The 21,053-nt window shown below is 36.0% G+C and overlaps 2 protein-coding genes across 2 annotated transcripts; one reads left to right on the top strand and one right to left on the bottom strand.

Annotated features, from left to right (window-relative positions):
• Positions 1 to 21: 21 nt before the first annotated feature.
• Positions 22 to 10,053, bottom strand: gucd1 (guanylyl cyclase domain containing 1). Its single transcript, XM_039772135.1, has 6 exons — positions 9,853 to 10,053; positions 6,029 to 6,113; positions 5,723 to 5,888; positions 4,154 to 4,245; positions 2,947 to 3,188; positions 22 to 1,851 (listed from the first exon to the last, which is right to left on the bottom strand). Exons 1-6 carry the CDS (start codon positions 9,857 to 9,859, stop codon positions 1,760 to 1,762), a joined length of 684 nt encoding a protein of 227 aa, XP_039628069.1. The 5' UTR covers positions 9,860 to 10,053; the 3' UTR covers positions 22 to 1,759.
• Positions 10,054 to 12,657: 2,604 nt separating this feature from the next.
• Positions 12,658 to 18,436, top strand: LOC120540936 (small nuclear ribonucleoprotein Sm D3). Its single transcript, XM_039772133.1, has 4 exons — positions 12,658 to 12,788; positions 13,509 to 13,634; positions 15,000 to 15,192; positions 18,145 to 18,436. Exons 2-4 carry the CDS (start codon positions 13,509 to 13,511, stop codon positions 18,207 to 18,209), a joined length of 384 nt encoding a protein of 127 aa, XP_039628067.1. The 5' UTR covers positions 12,658 to 12,788; the 3' UTR covers positions 18,210 to 18,436.
• Positions 18,437 to 21,053: the final 2,617 nt, after the last annotated feature.

The following is a 21,053-nucleotide window of genomic DNA, read 5'->3' as shown; positions in this document are numbered from 1 at the left end:
AAAAAAAGTCTGGCAGTCACATTAGTGTTAAATATGACATTTTATTGATCAATGCAATTAAAAATATACATTTTAAAACATCTTGATCTTTATCGAAAAAAAAAATTATCCTGTTTGAAATTTAAACAGTGCCAACGTCATCTTGCATTCTTCTGTGGTTGTTAACAGTGCAATCCCTTTGCTAACAACAGGCAAGATTTAATAAAACAAAAAGTAAAATATTCTGTGACTATTTAAGAACGGAAAGGGATCTTTACTGTAAAAAAATAGTTATCTGACAAAAAAAATGCTACCTCCTTGCTGAATTAATATCACCCATGTACCTTTTTTACTCTTCTCATTGAAGGATAACAAAGTGAATGTTGCAGTAGTGCTGACAGACTAATTTGTAAAAACCATCCAGACTCTCTTTAATTTACTTCCACACAGATATTCCTATGGCTTTGTAAAGACAATGAATGAACATGCCTCCAATTTGGCCCGAGCAGCTAACTGGAAAGCCACCAACAGACTCTACTGTTCAGAGCTAGAAATTCAGAAGTGTGGCTCTATGGCAGTCTCATGCTTTTCAGGTTGTACAGAGGTCTACATTTTATATCACAAATCGCTTTACAGTGACTGATAAAATGCAACATTCCTAGTGTGCAATTCTAGTGGGTCAAAGCAATAGTATATTGATAATTGGAGCAATTCGTTAACAGTATATATATTTTATAGTTAGAGGAAAGTGTATTTCCGTGCATATTTTAAAAAGTGGTGAAACAATGCCTTGCATCAATAAAGCAAGAAAACTGTGAATTAAAAAGTGGACACTTTTTGTAACAGGCAGTAGGTACTGCTACAGTCAGAAGAGACAGTTTTCATTTACTCACCAACATGAAACAGCAGTAACCATACATAGTACGGCTCACATCACCAAGCTAGAAGTGCCACAATGGATCATGGATAGCAGAAATGAAGAACGTGATTAAAAAATGAAGGGTTCCAACAAATACTGTTAGTACCATTGGTAGCAAAAATTGATTTCAAGTATGCTCATAATACATTTAGATTTGATGAAAAAAAGGTTCTAATAACTAATAATGAACCCTTAAAAAGAAAGAAAAATCAAACCTGACTTGTAACGGAATCTAACACACCATTACTACCTGGAATTGAGTGTGTGCGACATTTCTAGTTGAAGATGTCTTCATGTAAACCTCAGTATTTGAGACAAGTAATGAAAAGCATGTACATTCAGAATAATTAGATTCTGTAAGAACTACATAGTTTTTAAAGACCAAGACTTTGGCTTAGGTTCCCTGTATATTTCTTAACAGATAGCAAAGGAGGATGTCTGTTTTTTTTGTTTTTTTTTCTTCAACCCAAATCCTGTGCCAAAATATCACTGAAGGGTATAACCAGATAATCTCTGCTATAGGATAAATATATGAACAAGGGATTCATTACACTGGATTATATTCAAACCCGGATAGAACTGTTTTTTTGGATAGCAGGTTATGAAAATATCACAGGTTTTACTTTTCTCTTCCATTGGGTTTCCCTTTTGTAAACCCCATATTTCTGAGTTTGTCCTTAAATATTTCCCTTTTCATTAATATATACATCCAATGAAACTGGCCAAGTCTTAGAAAAGAAACTCTGACTACAGCTCTTTTACAAGTTATGTGCAAAATATGGCTGAAGAGTTCTGTTTTGCTAGCCTATTCAGAATACCAGCAAGAATATCACAGTGACTGTTTATTGCTCTGGGTGGCCATCAACTTTCCTTATAAGCAAACAGAATGTCTTCATCAGTTCCATAGCTCTTTCGTGACTCTTCAAAGTTACTGATACTGGTGCAGCACACACCTGCGAAAAAAGGTGAAAGGGCAAGGAGACTTTTATTGCTTTTTTATTTTAACATAGAAAATAATAACACAGAATTAACTGGATGAAAGATGGTAGTGGCTCGGAAGTCTACATAAGAACATACAGTATGTTTAACAAGCAAGGAAAGACCATTAAGCCAACCAAACTTGTTTTATTACTTAGTAGCGAAGGTGCCCCAGTAACTCGTCCAAATACTGTTTAAAAGTTGTTAACTCGATAGTTTGCTTCAGACTCTCATTGCCCCTATTTTCCACTGGTATGGAACATATGATTCACTTTTAAAAATATGTAGAAAATATAAACATGTCTGATTCAAACCATTCCCTGAACATAAAATTCATGAAACATTACTTTCAAGCCATTCGTAAAATCTGGCAAGCACCATGTGCTCAGTTTGTGGCCTGTCTAATGTGTATGTATTGGCTGGACAAGTTCAACTTCTATATTTTGATGTGCAAAGAACTATTCTGATTTCAGCAAAATGCATCCATTACTTCAGTTAATAAGAAATCCAGCATGTGTCGTGAAGATATATGGCCACATTCTATAAAGACAGACTGAACACAATAGATACAAAAAAAATCATTCTTTATAATTTACACACTGTTTTTATCAGAGGGATTACTTCACTAATAAAACTGGGAAACATTAATACTGAATAGCACCAAAAATTTTGCATTTTCTTATTAGTGAACAATCATGTACCTATTAGTTTCAACATCGATTTTTTAACATCAGACAAGAGGAGTTCATATAAATTTGTAAATGTAATAATGCAAGCAAGGAACATAGAAATGTCACTAAAAAGCACACTGCTGACCCTTAGAAGGGATAATATATTTACTTTCTAATAAATGCTATTCCTTATAACATACTACACTTATTATGACAGATATTGCATTTTGAAACTGTGCAACCTAAGCTATAGTTTTTAATTCTATAAAGTCTTTTTTAGATTAATTGACCGGGCAAGCAATTATTTAGTGACTCATTCTCATTGAGGTACTCAAGTTTTAATTTAACTACATCCATTGCTGGGTTTCAGAATGCAACAGAAAATCTAAATGTACTTACGGTCGGAGTAGGCCGGGTTGTTATAATAAATACTGTTGGTGGCCCCATTGAAGCCACACACAACAATGAAATGTCCCTGATAGTCAGGTTTCCTGCAGAAGCACTTCTGGCCAACAGGAAGGAAGCAGCAATACTTGACAGGAGTCGAGCAGAGGTCACAGACAAGCAGAACAGCATTCACCAATACAATGGCCACATGTCCTTGTATCAAATGATTTTGTATCTCCTGAATAGTCACAGAGCTGTAAAACAATTTAAAGAAAAAATAATTAAAAAAAAAAAAAAAAGGCCTAGAACAGCATTATTCAAAAAATGGTATGTGTGCTACATCTGGAAAAGAAATGTCCAATCGCAAAAGTAATTTAAAAAATGACATTCCAATTTACTGCATTCGTGTCTGAAATGTTGTAATATATATACATTGTCCAAGCCCATCAGATATGCTGAAAGAAAATAAAATGATGTCATAAGTGACAAATCTAGAATAACAGATATTGAATAAATATTTCTTGGAAATGGGATGGTGTGTAATATTTAAAATACAGTGAGCTTTATAAGGTTGGTTGTGTGACACTTAAGAAAAACTCCCACTTTTTGATTTCAAACTAAAAGTACTGCAATGAAAACTATGCCTCGTTCCAGAACTACAGGTGTAGAGGCAGTCAAGTCAAATCACTTTATTGTCGTACTTTCCATACGCGGTATACAGTGGCACAGAACAGCATTCCCGAGGACAAGTGCAAGACAACTAACAAACTATCTTATAAATAGATGAATAATTAAAAGTAGTTAAGTGAACAGATGTTAATAATTCGAAATTGATGTTAATAATAAATAACAACAACTAATAATAAAAAACAATATTATTAACAAGTGTAACAAATATAGTGCATATAAATAAGGTGCTAGGAGCAGATCTGAACAGCCGGATGGCAGTTCAGAGTACAGACTGCTAAGGGGTAGAAGCTGTTGCCAAACCTGGCAGAACTTGTTCAGATGCTACAGTACCTTCTGCCAGGTGGAAGTGGGACAGGTGGGAGCATTTCCTCTCAATGCTATAGGCCTTGTGGATGCATCGCTTTATGAAGATGTCTTTATTGAATGGCATCTTTTCTGCTGTTTTGCACTATCCGTAAACAGGCTTTCAATTGAAGCAAAAAATAGCACTGAAGTGTTAGTGTGGGCATGTTGCTTAATGAAATCTTACCATTTTTCAACAACCACTCCATTGGAATCAGCTTTATTAAAAAGTTCATTCACTCGGTCTTCTTCTGTCTCAAAATGCTTCTTATAAAATGACTTGTGAGAAGAACATATAAAAAAGCAAAAAAAAAAAAATTAATAATAAAATGATATGCAATGAGGACCACAAAACTATAATGTACCCAAAACAAATGTATACAAATAAAAACTTAAACTAGAAGTTCACATTTTACACAATGAAAAAAGAAAATAGATTAAGGGTATAGAAAATCAAAACACAATAAGGTCTTGTAGGGCCAGATGTGATTCTTAAAAGAGAATACACATCTGGGGACAACCTGTTTTAAAATATGTAGAGCTTTGCACTGCAAAGGTTACGCCCACAGAGGTTCTTCCTAAAACACCTGCCCCAGTTTCTCCAGTCCGTGTAGTTTCAACTTGGTTAATTCGGGTGTTTTGAGTACTGAAATCTGCATCTTCTTTTAGCCTTTCATTATCAGTTTGCATAACATCAGTCCTTTTGAGGGGGTGTGACACAGCATATATTTCAAATGCATATTTTGTAGTTTATATGAATATGGCTGCTACTAATTTATAACCTTACAATGATAGTGTAAGAATTGGTGTAACTGAATAATAGAGAGTACACAGAGAACCTGTGACAACATATTCACATTTACGACTCATCCATTGATTTCTTCAAATGCCAATGTATAATCTGATGTTACAGAAAGGTTTTTGCCATGCGACAGGTTATGTTTATTTTTAAAATGTGTAATGTGCTCTCTGCATATGTGATATGTATTTATATGTGCAATATGATTTTTTTTTAGGAGATTTTGAAACTGTAGACAGTTCATTGTAATTAGAAGCTTACTGGAGGTCCGAACAGATTAACATGAGCATCACTGCTCTGTGCAGTTCAAATTCACCACCCCTACGTTGAGATGAATATATATCCAGATGAATATATATGTCTGCCTTGTGAAACAATACATACTATAAAACAATTATAATGCCAACAGTAAATTTACACCAATGCAACACTTTATACATTCTACATTTTATTTAATGGGAGATGTTCAAACATATTACCCTAATATGGAGGCATCTGTGTAGCCACAAAATTTCCTACAAGTTATGAGTATTGCCAATCATGTTTTTTTTTCTTTTATTAAAAAAAAAAAACAAGTGAGCTCAATTCAGATAAAAAATGAATAGAGCTTTCATCCAATCTAAGTACCAAGGCCTCAACTTTAAAATTCCACGTTATTAAAAGTTTTTTTATTCAATTAAACCCATCTGGGGAGTTTGTCAGAACAAAGTAACACTGGAGATCACATTTGTTTTACACCTATGAGTGTATGTGGTGGTGAGAGGTTCATGATATTAATAAAGAGTTGTTAAATATATATTGAACTGTGCAATGTATAACATAACATAATCTTTTGTTTTAATACAACCACATTTTGTTTCTAATTTATTTTAGTCTAACTACTAACACCTAGGGTCATAGATTTGTATGTGTTCTTTACAATCCCTGTGAAAGCTTCATCATGTATCAGCCACATACCTGGTTTCTGTAGTTTTTATCCACTCCTAGTGTTTGGGTGCAAAACCTATGCTTTACTCCCAAGAGGCACAACAGGTATGCAAGATCAATAGTCCACACACTTTCAGTCAGCTTCAGCTCCCAGCAAGCATTCTGAAACTCTTCTTCATCCACAGGATGGAGATACCTGCATAAGGGTGAAGAATGCTGTAAAAGCATAAATGAGAAAAAACCATGGCCCTGCACAAAGTAAGCGTCTCCAGCTTATTTCCAACAGTAGCTCGAGGACTCAGTCTCCATGTCACAAGATGAGCAAACCTGGCTTACCTCAGAACCATCCTGGAGCAGGCCAGCCCACAGTCCCAATGATATTGCTGCCGAATAACAGGCACATGGAGCTGAATTGAGTCATCTGAAAATAAGGCAGGAGACATTAGAGGTGATCAGTAGTACTGACAAGAATTAAAGTGCTCTCTACTGCTAGCAAAATGTCAAGAATAGCAAGGAATTTGTGCAAACACCTTTCTATTCATTGTGGGGATTTTTATAACCAGCTTATGTCTGCTGACGTTAGGTTACTGCTGGCTAAATGTACAGCATAGAAGGGTTGTCAAGAGTATCAAAATGTTGATCAAACGTTTTAAAATTGCCTCAATACTCGGTTCAACAGCCTACACTACTAATGCACATCAGGCTCGCTCTGGCTTTTGACAACTGAACCTCTTTGGTTGTCAGTCGGCATGACTAGAACTGCAGCCCAATTTTCACCCACAAACAGGTATTGATAAGACGTCAGCTTCAGCAGCATCTGAGCCTTTACCAACATGCTTAATTGACAACAAGTGGCATCTGAAAAACACTTTGGCTTTACGGCAAAAGAGGAAATACATGCAAGTCCATATGCAAGATTTGCTACTGCACAATACCAACTAAAGGGTCTAACAAAGCCAATTTACTCAAAAATTTGAAGGATTGACACGAGTCAATACAATGAATTTTGACAGGTATCTTATTTCTAAATCTAAAGTACAAGCTCATAAACTGTTGTGTTTGAAGTAAGAATGTGACATTTATTTTTCTCTACAGGTTAAAAACATTTTTTGTAGTCAGTTAAACATGTAACATGACAAGACAAGGGTCAGCAATTATTTGTACCTCTCATCTTGTTTAATTCTGTGCTCTTTATCTGGGGCAACACTCTTTAGCACTGGGGCTCCGTTGCTCCCTCAATTTTTAAACCCTTGCCACAAAGTGTGCTGCTATAGCACGTTGTTCTCTTTTATTTTATTATGTGTAACTGTAAAATTATATTTCATCATATTTACTATATAATGTAAGATGCTATAACCAAAGCAATGGTGCTACTCCTCTGTGTGGTCATAAACCCGCTTCTGTGCTTCAGTACATCGTTTTAGTACATCGGGGCTCATTTGAAGCCCAACAAAAGCACGCAGCAGCCTCACAGAAAAGCACTCTGACATGGTAGTCTTTCTTAAAAAAATGCAGAAGTTACAAAAATATTACAGTTTACTTACAAAAATACAATGTGTACTGTTTGCATTTATGAAATGCCTTTGTGTTAGTAGTATGTATGCATGCTGCTTTTCTGAACAATTGTTCACTGAAGACCACATTAATGTTTTACAATGTTGTTTTACATTTTTATGTACAGGGTTGGGCGGCACGGTGGTGCAGTGGTAGCGCTGCTGCCTCGCAGTTAGGAGACCCGGGTTCGCTTCCCGGGTCCTCCCTGCGTGGAGTTTGCATGTTCTCCCCGTGTCTGAGTGGGTTTCCTCCGGGCCCTCCGGTTTCCTCCCACAATCCAAAGACATGCAGGTTAGGTGGATTGGTGATTCTAAATTGGCCCTGGTGTGTGGGTGTGTTTGTGTGTGTCCTATGGTGGGTTGGCACCCTGCCCAGGATTGGTTCCTGCCTTGTGCCCTTTGTTGGCTGGGATTGGCTCCAGCAGACCCCTGTATTCGGATTCAGCGGGTTAGAAAATGGATGGATGGATGTATAGGGTTTACAATAGTTATTCAATTAAAATACAAAAAAAAATTAACATTTAATTGTACTACTTCAGTAGCAGTATTTGCTTTCATCAGTTTTAAAAAACTGTTGACCAGATTTAAGCTTCTTAGGGTTTTACAAAATACTCCAGTACTTCAAATGTTTGCATTTAATGACTAAAGTGCTATAATTTGTTTCCATCAATGTAAATGTTTTAATGCGTAAACAATATAATTACAATTAATGTAATATTCTGCTGTCCTGGGTAATTCAGCAGAAACATAATGTCTTCACTTCATTATTTATTTTCCAAATCAGACTTTTTATACAAGCATAACTCATTTTATTTAATCTCCCATCTTTAAAATCTATCTGCTCATTATCTGAACCAGTGTATTCCATTGGAGGACCCCAGGTAACTGAAACCAATTGCAAACGTAGGAGGGTGCAAAGCAATAGCAATCTATTAATGGGCCATCAGCCTCTTATACACACTGCCAATATAATATAAATGGGGAAGATTTCAGAGTGACCTATTAAATTAGAACGTACATGTTTGGGATATTGGAGGAAACTCAAGTACCCAGGGACAACCTATGTAAATATGGGAAGGATGTGCAAGCACCACGTGATGAGTGGCATTAAGAATTAAACACCGGTCCTTGAGGCTATTAGGCAGCAACAATAACTTCTGTGCCACCACAATTACTTGTGTTTATTTTTACTAACCAAAAGTGGATAAAACTGAGTCCCCAAAGCGAAAAAATGGTTAAGAATTGCTGTTCTAGTATTAAAAAAAAAAAAGAATAAATTATGCAATTAATTACATAGCAGAGGCAGGTAAACTCAACTCATTTGAAATCAGAAATGTTTGATGTTGTCCAAGGTTCTGCACCAGCCATCCCTTTTTCCATCCTGCCTTTCCTATAAAGCAACTTAAGATGGTGCCTACTAATGCTTCCACTGAAAGCAATGGGTACCAGGCACACGCCAGCCCTGGAATATGGCCAATCTGGCTCACCACACATTTTACTTGTTGCCAGTTAACCTCCTATTGTGGGAGGAAATCTGACGTTTCCAAATATGGGGAGAATATGCAAAGAAAATTTGAACCTGGGTTTGTTCTATAATGATGAAATGATACCTTGTCCCTGATAAAGGTATCTAATATCTAACCTAATAAAAAAGAGCATTATTCTCCTCTATCCATTGACTAAAAGTTCTTCGAAGGAGCTTTGACACTTTTAAATTTTACACGTAGTCTCAGGAGCAATGAAAACAATCATTTTATATAATTCCTTTCACCGGATTTACCGTCATAAACTGCTTCACCAAAAAGCTAAAAGCAACAAGATAAAGTGTAATAATAGGATGGCCCAAAAGCAGAGTAAATCAAAGTAAATGAACTTTGGAAAAGCCTATAAACGGGGAGAGAAGTGAAAAACAGCAAAAGCTGACGGACAAGGCAGAATAGTTCCACGACACTACAAAATATAAAGATACGGTCGGTATAAAAAAAAAACAAAGATAAGAAAAGGACATTTGCAGGTGTGGCTCGCACTTTATACTGAGAAGGTCGCACGGTCAAAAAGCTACGACCACTTACTGTAACTAATGCTCGTGTACTGTATATAAGCGCCTTTCGCAAGGCGCACCATCACGTTTAAATTCACCGGATCTTTGTACACGTAGTAACAATAATCGAAACAACTGCAACCTGACATTTCCAAGTACAGAATTACAGCAATTCTCTAAGCACGAAGCGTTGCAAAAGTGCATATGTAACAAATTACCGAAACAAATTATACCTTTCTACAGTTTCCTTTTTAAGTACAAATATGAAGGACGCTGCAATTGGAATGAATCAAAATGATAAAACAGACGCCTTTAAAGAATAAACGGCTTAGCATACTCTAGTAGAAACATGCTCTTTTCAGTTGTTCGTTGAAGAGTATTTCAAGGTGAACAAATTATTAAACACGACGTCTCCTTTACGAGAGAAGATGCATTTCTAAACAGGTAGCAAGGGTGGGAACACTTGCGGCCTCCCTATCAAAGACCCACACATTAATTTAAAAAAAGGCAAATGGCACAATTACGGCTGTTATGCAGCCTGACTGTGGCAGCTGGACCCCAGTTACCTGTCATCCTTGGCACGTCTCCCAACTCGTAAAAGCGGGCGGCCACTTCCTCTCCTGACTCACGGGCACTCGAGATGAACTATGTCCCTTGTTTTGGACACCATAGCAAGCGACGGTAGCTCTCAATGCACAGCTGTTACCCTAGAGCAGCCTCGCCAGTCTATGTCGCTGGTTCGCGCAGTACGCCTGCGCAGAGTCTAAAAGACGACGCGGGAATGTGTGACGGCAGCTGCGTCTCAGATCTGCGTGCAACCGAGCGCAGGAGAGTGGCCCGCAGCGCCCTCTAGCGGGAGAACGAAGAATCGTCGGATCAAACTTCAGTGGAATTTCAGAGGCTTCATTTTGCTTTTGGAAATCTTCGGGTTAGACAATGGATGGATGGAAATCAAAGATAACATATATTAAGTGCTGATACCCCAAGTACAACTGTATTATATTTTTAAGAAAATGGACGGAAAAACGATTACTGTATTTTTTGCACTTTTGAGTGACTTCCTTTCATTAAAATGTATTTTAACATAACATTGATGTAACTTGATGATGATTTGTAATTTATCCACAGTTACTCACTTTATGATACTGAAGTAACATCTCAGACACACCTAATCCAGGACCTGCTTGCACACACACACAGCTTTACTCACAGAGGGCCAATATGGAACTGACAATTAGCTCAATATGTACATCTCTGGGAATGTCGAAGGAAAACTCTCACAAACTCCACAAGGATAATGGTTGGGTCTTGATTTTGAATCTATCAATATAATGGTCAGTTTTAATATGACAGATATAAATCACGATGTATTTCAATGGACAAATAAACAGATAAATAAAGCCCACAGAATACCTGAGAGGTAAGAATGTTGGTAGATCCAAATTTCCATATTGTGTGGTAAAGTTTTGCTCTGAAGGCATGTAAAGTAAACATACTTTATCAATTACAGTAGCTTTAAAAACTGGAGACATTTTAAATCAGTTTTTATTTTGTACAATACCCTTTTGGCTGGCACAAACGTGTAAATGGTGGTTTTGTAGCCTTGCTGTAGTTAGATGTAGTTCTGTTCCATGCTGCAGTGCAGTGTCAAATGTATCAAGTTTGCAATAAAGCCCTCATTATCACACATATTCCTCCAACACACTGGTTTGCTCTCAAAGATCAAAACATGTCGTTCAGTTAAGTGCCATCTCTAAACTGGCCTGACAGTGTGTATTTATTAACGGTCTCATCTCAGCCCTTCATGGCTGCCACCTGCTTTACACTCATTGTTTCTGGGCCAGACATGACTGAATGTGAATAGATTTTGAAAAGAATAGATATGCCACCACCTTCGACTCCTTTTCAGACAAGTTCTAATGGATTTTCATGCACAGATTTGACTAAATGTTCAGCACATTTTTCTGACAGGGAGATATATTTTAAGAGATGCTTGAGATAGCTTATAATGGTGAAGTTTTAGGTGGCCTGTGTTCCATTTGAATATGACGTACTTTTGAAAAACTTGGAACTCCACTTGTTTGGTTTTATTCATTTTTTAAATAAAACTTTATTACAGAACAGACGTGCAGGGTTCAATTGCCTATTTCAGTGATATCAGGGACTCAGCACAACACAATCCTGGACAATGCATCGGTACATACTGTACATTGCTGTCTCCCCCTCTTTCATTATCTATCAATCTAGTGTATACACACATAACTAGCATAGCAAAACTACTGTTTATTAAAACAAGCACAATTGTAAAATGAACTTCTGTTCACCATATATGCTGGCTTTTACATCCCACTTTCTTGGTGCATCTTGTTTCCTCTGTTCACTGCACGGTGCAGCCCTCTTGTTGACGTCGGACATTATAATACACCGCTTCGAATATAAAGTGTAGAGATAACAGCAGTGAATGCACATAACATTCCTCTGTATTCACAATAAACAGCAAGAAGGCCAACAACGACGAAATGCTTCATTTAATTAAAATGTCTTTACCTCCTGGCCATTAAACCGTTATTTCCCATACACCTATCGACTTGATTTGTCTGTGACTAAGGTACTATTAAGTGACTACCAATTTATTTGCTTTCCCAGTTCAGTACTACTGACCCACTGTAGCTCAGCTACTTGTATTGACTGATTATTAGAATGTTCTGTCTGATACATTTTCAGTTTTATATCTAATATTGATTTTTCGCTTTATGATGGTACATTTATCTTATTAATTTGATGAGGTTACCTATTAAATAAATATTTGTATTAGCAACATAATAAAAGGGAAACACAGTCTTAAATTTTACTCCATTTATGCCCATCTCCTTAAACAAACAATGATTATTACTATCATGGAAAGATCACGAATTATGCGTATGTTTGATATTAATAATATACAAGGATACTACTGAACTTTTTCTATAAAAACATTGCATCTTTATAAGATAATGGAAAGTCACTTGAAAAATCTAAAAACATATTCAATAGTATAATAATATTATCCCTATATTCATTATGTTTTTATTAATTGTTATTGAAGGGCACGGTATATCAAGCCGAAGAGTACTTTGGATTTACAGTACTTTCTATTGACTTAATTTTAAAATGCTTCGCGTTTGATTTAACCACGCGTCCTGGCCTAATTACTTTCTTATATTTTTTTTTACCTACATTCCTAATAATATAAATGATCCTCGTCTAGGTTCTGCATCCCATTTAGAATCGTGAACTTCTCAGCCCTATACTCTTAAAAGTCGCTACAATTTAAAAATATAAATCCCAGCATGCAGTTTTTAAATGACACGGAAATAGTTCTTTGAGTTCCGGGCAGCGCGGGGCTTTTTGGGAAATTGCGATTTCGTACTGCGCTTCTCGGCACGCCGTGAACGTTGGAGTGACGGCTAGAAAACGTTTGAAAAATTCACACAACAGTTCTTTTTTTAAATTCTCATTCATCGTAAGTATTTCGAGAAAAGAAAATTGTATTATGTTTGCAGTTGTAATGTTGCATTTGTGTATATTTATTAGATCGATTAAAAGTGCGCGCTTTAATGAATTAATCCCTTTTGTACGCGCTGTTCGTGATCACCTGAAAGTAACATCTTCGACTGTAGAGCTTTACTGGCGGGTCAGTTATTTTGCGATATAATGCACGTGTCGTCTGAATTTACTCCCGTATTCCAGTATGGTAGCGTCCATTGTATAATTCGGAGTCGGCTACGAACCTAAAAAAAAAGTAAACTTTTTTGGTAAATACGTGATGCGTCTCCTAAATGTTTGTGATGGCGGTGTATGGGAATGGTACGTACTCTGTATGGCGGAAGTTAATATTCAGCAGAAGCTAAGATGTCTTTATTTGTTTACAGTTTAATAAATTTGGGCCAAATAAAAAAAAATATATATATATATAACGTGGAGGTTTGCAGGCCTTAAATGCCAAACCATCTCGTCGTTTTCATTTAGTTTACTGACTGAATTGCCCGTCGAATAACACAAGGAAAAGTACTTCCATCTTTGTTTTGCCATTTTTTTTTAAATAATCGAATAGTCCCAGTTTTGAAATTTAATAAGATGTAATTACTGGACAGTAATATTCATTTTCTACAGTAACCTGTTAAAATATATTTAATATATAATTGATAATTTTCAATGTGGTGGTTTTGATTTTTCTCAAAAGATGTCGATTGGAGTGCCAATTAAAGTTCTTCACGAAGCTGAAGGACACATTGTGACCTGTGAAACAAACACTGGTGAAGTATACAGAGGAAAACTTATTGAAGCAGAAGACAACATGAATTGTCAGGTAAATGAAACTTGTCCTTTTAAATTTTATTTCCACTCCGTTAAACAGACTTTAGTAGTTTGCCAATATTTGTCTCTTTGGGGTGTACAGTTTTTATTGAAATGGACCTCTGTGTTTTATCCTCAGAAATAAACTTCTGTAGTTTGTTAAAAGCAAATAATTGTAAATTAGTTGGTGTCAAAAGGAGCATGTGCATACAGTGCGTGGCCCCAGTTAATTTTCTGCAAAAAATGCTCCCTTTAAAAATACATTTTTTATATAAAAAGTGGAGCTGTTGGTTTGTCAAAGGTATAGCAACATTGTAAATAGCATATTCCTGATTAGTCTTTTTACACATATGTACTCTGTGTTTTACTGTACAGTATGTCTGTATAATTTAATTGATGTGGCTGATGCTTTCATACAAGTCTCTTGAATTTTAAACTCCAGTGCTTTAGTTACTATCACATACGTTTGTTAAGATTACGCATTATTTTTGTTACTGACCATGAAGTCTAATTTACATATATACACACATTATGCATATGCATAAATATACCATAAACGCTATCATTATAAAAGCCATGCTGAAATCTCCCTCAAACCTATAAAGCACCCTACCCAGTCAACTGTAACTTAATCCACATTGTGTATAAGTATGTAAATCTACCAGCCAGGCTGTCTCCCCAATTTTTTCCTGCTAGCCAGTCTTTGTGTGTCTTGTTTAATAGCTTTCTACTCATTCATTGCTACTCATTCAAAGAAAAGGTAAACCAAACTGAAGAAAAGGAGGGAGTGGTAGCTACTAAATCAACCCCACACCTTTTGCATTTTGTGTGTATTTGTTTTAAAGTTTGTGTTCTGCTGATTTTTTTACTCATTTCCATGTCATGTTTTATAAATACACTCTCTAAGTGAGTAATGTGCTACCAAGACTACTTGATGCTTAACTGCTTATTGTTGACTTGTATTGCATAAGCCTTTCATTTGTAGTAGGTATGCTTTTTTTCTTTAAGTACCACATTTTTATTCTACCAAGAGATTAATAAAATAAATCAAGAATCTCTAAATGTTTAGCAATGGTCTAAGAAATGAAGTTCAAGGACAGTGAAATGGTACTTTTCTTGGAGTGGGTGGCGGGAGGGGAAAAAAAAAGTCAAAGGGTTCCTTTTTACCCCTATTTCACCCATAAACTATTATAGTACTTTTACGAAAATAAATATAGATTTACTTATAAGATGCAAAGGTAACATGATAAACATTGATGGTATATTTGATCAAAATGTCTTGTGACTTGACTATTCAATATTGTATTCTGTCTAGTCTAGTTAATGTTTGCCTTTTTATTTTCATTGTAATTATTTCATTTTTGCTATGTTTCTACAGATGTCAAACATTACTGTTACGTACAGAGATGGTCGTGTGGCACAACTGGAACAAGTCTATATTCGTGGCAGCAAAATTAGATTTTTAATATTACCAGATATGTTAAAAAATGCTCCAATGTTGAAGAGTATGAAAAACAAAAATCAGGGCTCAGGAGCTGGAAGAGGGAAGGCTGCTATTCTAAAAGCTCAAGGTATGTTAAAGGGTTATGAGTGTATTTTAGTGCTTGTATATTCTCCCTTTTTCCTCGCATTTTCAAAAATTGTTAATGTGATGACGTAAAGGCTGAATTTTGCCTGAGCTTTTTATCATTTCAAATTTTACATTCCTTTGGAAGTTTAGATTTACTGTTTTTGCTATCTCAAATGCTATTCTGTATCCTTAACATGTTGGGTTTTGAGTTTGTTGTATTTTTATAGGAATGCACCAATACCTTTTTTTCTGTCTGTCTTTTTGACTCCCACTACAAGAACAAAATGAGCACTGTAGGCTAACAGCAACTACGGAAAATGAAAATTTCTCTCTTAACAAAGTACAAGAACAATAACATTTTATTTAATAAGGCGTAGTGCAATGTGATAGGAAAGGAATTATGTAAAGATGGCACTGTAAGCACATGATGAATAACTGTACTCTGTATTTACAGTAAGTTACATCGAAAATAACCTTGTGGCTGTGTTATGTGCACATTACAATGATTTGGTATTTCTCTCTACTCTCCATCATTGTTTGTAGCAGCCAGTAATTTTTCCTGGAGACATAACAGAGCTTTTAACTGTTCCTTAGGTATGCCTTTTATAAGTAATAGGTATAAGAAATGTGGACTAAGCCCCGGACACAGACAGGCAGACCTGTTGTAAAACACCACCACACGTTTATTTACAGCCCACACTATATGCAAAAGTCAACAAGTGCCACACAAACCCCAAGACTTCCCCAAAGTCCAGGCCTCTCACACTGTTTGCCTTTACTCTTCAGGCCGCCTCCAGTCTCTCTTCTCCTGCTTCGTCCTCTCCTCACCTGACTCCAGCCTTGAATGAAGGGAGGCGGCCCCTTTTCTACACACCGGATATGCTTCAGGTGCTTCCCGGCCAACTCCCACAAACACACCCCCGTGTAGTGGAAGTGCTGAGGTCCAGGGTCTCCAAGGCATTAGGGTGCCCCCTGGCGGTAACCACGGGCCCCTACAGGGTTGAGCTTCCAAGCTCCCTACCCGTGGTCGCCAAAGCAACCAAGGCGGTCGGCCCCACATGGTCTGGGGGAGGTGCAAGTCCTCCTGGGCATCCTGGCCGGGTCGCCTCCCCAGCCTTCTCTGACAGAAATTTTAAATACAAGTAGTGACAGGCTTTTAACCAACAACTAACAATAGGACATCAATGTTTGTTTTATTTATTTATTTTTTTTTGGGGTACTTTTCTATTATCGTTACGCAAATTATTGTATTGCTTTTAAGATTACGCACAGAAAGGGGACATTAACATTAGGGACATATAGGTAACTATGCTCCACCCCCGCTAACTTTAAGGTTAGTATTTGTGGTTGGGGTAGGCCAGTCTAATAATTAAAATTCTACAAATTCAGTAACTGGGGCAGCGGCCCCACAGAGTTGCATCACAATAATATGATAGCTATTAAACCACCACTTGCCTATCTGGGATCCTTTTTTTTTTTTTTTTCCTCTGTCTGGTGCTGTAAAGTACCATTAAAAAGCGTGAGTTAAATGTAGTCCATTCATTCTGTTATTTGTGTATAAGACTCACTGTAAAAAAAAAAAAATTATTCAAACCAATTGTAAAATGATCTAACTTTCAGATCACTTAACAATTTTGAATACAGCTGGCTTCTACACCTTTCAAATTATTTCTGATTTGTTTAATAGGAATATTTTTACTCTCATCATGGTGTGTTTGTAGCTCATACATTTTTTCCCTCAAACTTGTAGATGAAAATTGCACCTGTAACAAATAACACTTGAAAACAAATGTGAATGTGCATATAAAGTGACTTAGTCTAAAAGAAAGTGTTGTGACATTTCATTCCACTTTTATCAGCTCATCCTTCTGACAGAATTTGCTGGATTTACCCTCATAGGGTGGGTGTTTTTTTAATAGTGTTGGAGAAATGGAGCAGTTCATTCCGCAAAGTAGGGTTCTAATATGGTATTGTGAGACACTTAACAGGTTTTATAAATAACTGAATATATTAGAGGTTGAATTGTGACTTTTTAAGAATTTCCTCCTCAATATTATCAATATTACTAATGTTTTATTTTTAATGAAACATCTCCAAACAGCAGACATAACTTTGTTTGCATTTGAGGTAAATTTGGAGACGAGGCATATATGAAGTAAAGGCCATGCGAGCAAATTAAGTTTTTGGGGAATGATTAGACTAAGTTTAGGGCTGCAACAAATCTGTGTATAAGTTAAATAACTGGCATAGGTGGTGTCTTGTAATGAGAGAAAAAAAATAAAATTTTCCCCTTTAAGTACATAGTTTGTTTTAGAATTAATGGTTCCTTTACATAAAATTTGTCTGCCAGTACCTGATGATGTACATCAAAGTACAGGATGCCCCTTCACCAGATGACAGACTGTTGACTGTAGTAACACAAAGCCAAGTGGAGAGGCTTGAAACTTTGAATTTATTTCCAATGTTAAATGGCTGCGTAAAATTAATAGTTATTTCTTCAAAGTTTCACAAACAAATTTTGTGCCTGGAATAACCCTGCACAAACGCAAAGATCAAAAACAAAAGTCTGACTTGTACCCAAGCAGCATGTGTGTAAGTGTTTTGAATGATTGGCATTTACATTTTTTTGGTAGTCTTCCTGATTTTTGACATGAGAATAATATTCACTTAGTAATTTACCTTTAGCCACCTTATAGTTTTGTAACTCCTTGTATATTTCACAGTCAGACCTTTTGAGTCCAGTACTAAATGAGGTATCAAATCGGTACAAATTACAGAAAGCAGTATTGGTGCATTCCTAATTTTTTGTTTTAAAGCTTACATTTCTGCAGATATGTAGTTGTTGCAATGATGTAAATTTTGTGAGGAGTGTGTGTGGTGAAGTTGGTTTTAGTAAAAGAATTGTTACTAGTAAATATGCAAGTATATTAATTATACTTTATTCTTTATTTAGTGGCAGCAAGAGGAAGAGGTCGTGGTGGAATGGGCCGGGGTAACATTTTCCAGAAGAGACGATAATTATCAGCCTTCACTAAACTGATTTTGATATTGGTTTTTGTACAGCTTTTTTCCCTTTACCCCTTTTTTCATTTATTTGATTGTGTTAATGGGAATTGTGTTAGAGTATGAAAAGTTCTGTTATTTGTATGGGATAATTGTGTTTATCTTCTACTTTTTAATAAAGTCTTTAGAACGTTAGTACTCTTTTTTTAGTTTTTAACGGAGCACTAATGAACTGAAAATGATTGTGTGTATGGTTGTCTTTTTTTTTTTTTTGTATAAAATCAGTAGCAGTTTTGTGCGTTTATCCATTTTCAGAATCTGTTTGTCTGGTATAGGGCTGAGACCGGCTAGGGCTTATCCCACAATTATCATAGACAAGACAGCTCTTTATCCTTACATTTTTCTACAATCTGTGTGAGGAAAACTGGGATATTTAGACAAAAACCCACATTTATACTTGGAGGATTTTCATATGACAGGCATTATTAGGTATGAAATAAAATTAAGTTTACTATGCATTTCCAGTTCTGAATTCTTTAGCCTTGAGTATTAACACTACTTCTTGTCTAATGTAATCTTATTTCTTGTTTGCTAGCTGACTTTGTTTTGTTAAACTAAGGAGTGGACCACTTATTAATGTGTTAGTCTCCAAAGCCTGTGTTTACTGGTATAGCATGGCAGCCCTATGAAGAGAATAAGTGCTTGATTGTATCCTCCCTTAATTGTGGGTTTAAAATGTCCTGCCCTTCCACCTATTTGTTCAGTGGGTGGTTCAAAATGAGAGAGTGCAGTTCTGTGTTAAAGTTTTTAAATAGGTCATTTATCAGAGGATGGTCAGTAAATTACAGGGAAGTTACTCTAATGGCATCACTACCTGTGGTGACAAGGCTGCTAACGTAAAACTATTTTTGAAAGATTCTCTGCTAAGATTTTACCACTAAAGTCTGTGATATTTTAAGTTAGTATTTCTCATTTGAAAAAACGGTGAGCTCTGTATGTCACCTGCATTTTTGTTCTCCTGCCGGCTTATTTTAGCCCTTCAAAGCCTAAGAATATTAACTTTAAAATAAATGTGTATCTCACAATTAGTAAAATGAGGGTGACTTCTGTGGTGCCCTGATTAAAAGATGTTGTACAATACACGCATGATTCAGCAGTGCAAAATACAGCTTATGAGGCTAAAATATATTCCCATGGGCAGCCATTCATGTAATACTGGGCGTGAAATAAATGCAGATTCACATTAGCAGCAAAAGCCTACACGATGTGAATAAAATCGGAGCAACCTGGTGGCCTTTTTACTGAAGAAAGTGATGTTATCAGTTTAAGCTGAGGAGATAATGTCCATTATGTAGGTTACATTAAGGTCTGTATAAACCAAAGTTGATTAATAAATTCAGCACACTAAATTGGCACTTTGAGTGTGTGTGAGTTTCTACTAAGGTGTGCACAGTGAAGCACAGGTTGCCCATCCAATGTAAGTTCCAGCATTACAGTTTGTGCGGCGGGGTAAGCTCACGATCAGTTGACCTTAAAATTGAGTTAATAGGGTTTGAGAGTATCTGGATGCATATTTCCTGAACCAAGCAATCCAGTAAGGTAATTTATAAGTTAGAGCATAGATTTACTGACAGAGAAGATGGTAACAATTTTACTGTAATACAGCAACTCCACCTACAAGGGATGGAGACACTAATGCCAATGTTATTAACATTCTTAAACCAAGGTAAACCTAATATGCTTTTTGCTTTGCAACTAATACAACAGCCAGTCTCTCTTTAGGTGCTGCTTTTTGTTCCATCCAGTTCCTTAATCTGTCTGTCATTGTTAGCTTTAACTGACCCATTTTAATTTGTTGACCTTTGGTTTAGTTTTTTTTTTTTACCTTTTTATTTTGCAGTTAGAAAAGCCTAGTATTGTCAGATTTTACACTTTTTGGAAATTAAGATGTATTGGTATGCTTTTTTTTTGTTTGCTTTTTTTAATAGTTATTAATGCAGACAATTAAATTTGAGCAGCCCAGACACCCTCATAACCCATTCAGAAAGGAGCAGTGACTTGTTTTAACCACTTGTGTGCATATTTGGAAATAATTGTCTAAGTAACCTAACAATTCTTACTCATCTAGCACATTGATTACTGCTTCATTAAGTAAAAATATACCACAACCAGTTTGTAACTTTCAGAAGGTTGTCAAAAGACCAAAAAAAAAAAAAGCAGTTTTATTTGTACTGGGGTCATGATTGCTTATTCATGCTACATCAAGTTTTTGTAACATACTGTCATTTGTTATTTTAATGAAAGAATTGGGGTTAGTAGAACCCTGTAACCTATGAAATTTGGGCCAATTAAGTGAAACTCTAGTGCCTATGTATAGTAAATTTACTTTTATAAGTGACATTTACAGGTGCTGGTCATAAAATTAGAATATCAAGACAAAGTTGATTTATTTCAGTAATTCCATTCAAAAAGTGAAACTTGTATATTAGATTCATTCATAACACACAGACTGATGTAATGAATGAATCTAATATACAAGTTTTACTTTTTGAAAGGGATTACTGAAATAAATCAACTTTGTCATGATATTCTAATTTTATGACCGGCACCTGTATGTACCCAATACACATTGCAGTACAATTAAAACGTAATATGGCTTGTAACAAAATCTCAAAAATATGTACTATTCCATAATTGGGCTACAATACCTGTTCCTGATTTGCTTTCTGCAAAGTAAAAGACAAGCTGTTCAGTTATGTACTTCAGTTCAACCATCTAACAAATATTTTAAGTAGGCCTTTATAAAAGAAAATATTGAATGGTTATCTCAGTTGTCCATCTTGTACACTGCATGCAAGT

Source organism: Polypterus senegalus, chromosome 12, assembly GCF_016835505.1.
Source record: "Polypterus senegalus isolate Bchr_013 chromosome 12, ASM1683550v1, whole genome shotgun sequence".
In the NCBI taxonomy this organism is placed as follows: Eukaryota; Metazoa; Chordata; class Cladistia; order Polypteriformes; family Polypteridae; genus Polypterus; species Polypterus senegalus.
Note: the sequence above shows the minus strand (reverse complement) of the source record. Positions and strands in the feature narration are given on the sequence as shown.

Bases quoted from the DNA above. Each gene is read 5' to 3' on its own strand.
- LOC120540936 (XM_039772133.1), top strand. From the start codon at position 13,509: ATGTCGATTGGAGTGCCAATTAAAGTTCTTCACGAAGCTGAAGGACAC. The intron at 13,635-14,999 runs GTAAATGAAACT...ATGTTTCTACAG, and splicing joins AAGACAACATGAATTGTCAG to ATGTCAAACATTACTGTTAC. The intron at 15,193-18,144 runs GTATGTTAAAGG...TTCTTTATTTAG, and splicing joins TGCTATTCTAAAAGCTCAAG to TGGCAGCAAGAGGAAGAGGT.
- gucd1 (XM_039772135.1), bottom strand. The intron at 4,246-5,722 runs GTATGTGGCTGA...TCTTCTCACAAG, and splicing joins ATAAAAACTACAGAAACCAG to TCATTTTATAAGAAGCATTT. The intron at 3,189-4,153 runs GTAAGATTTCAT...ATTGTTTTACAG, and splicing joins GGAGTGGTTGTTGAAAAATG to CTCTGTGACTATTCAGGAGA.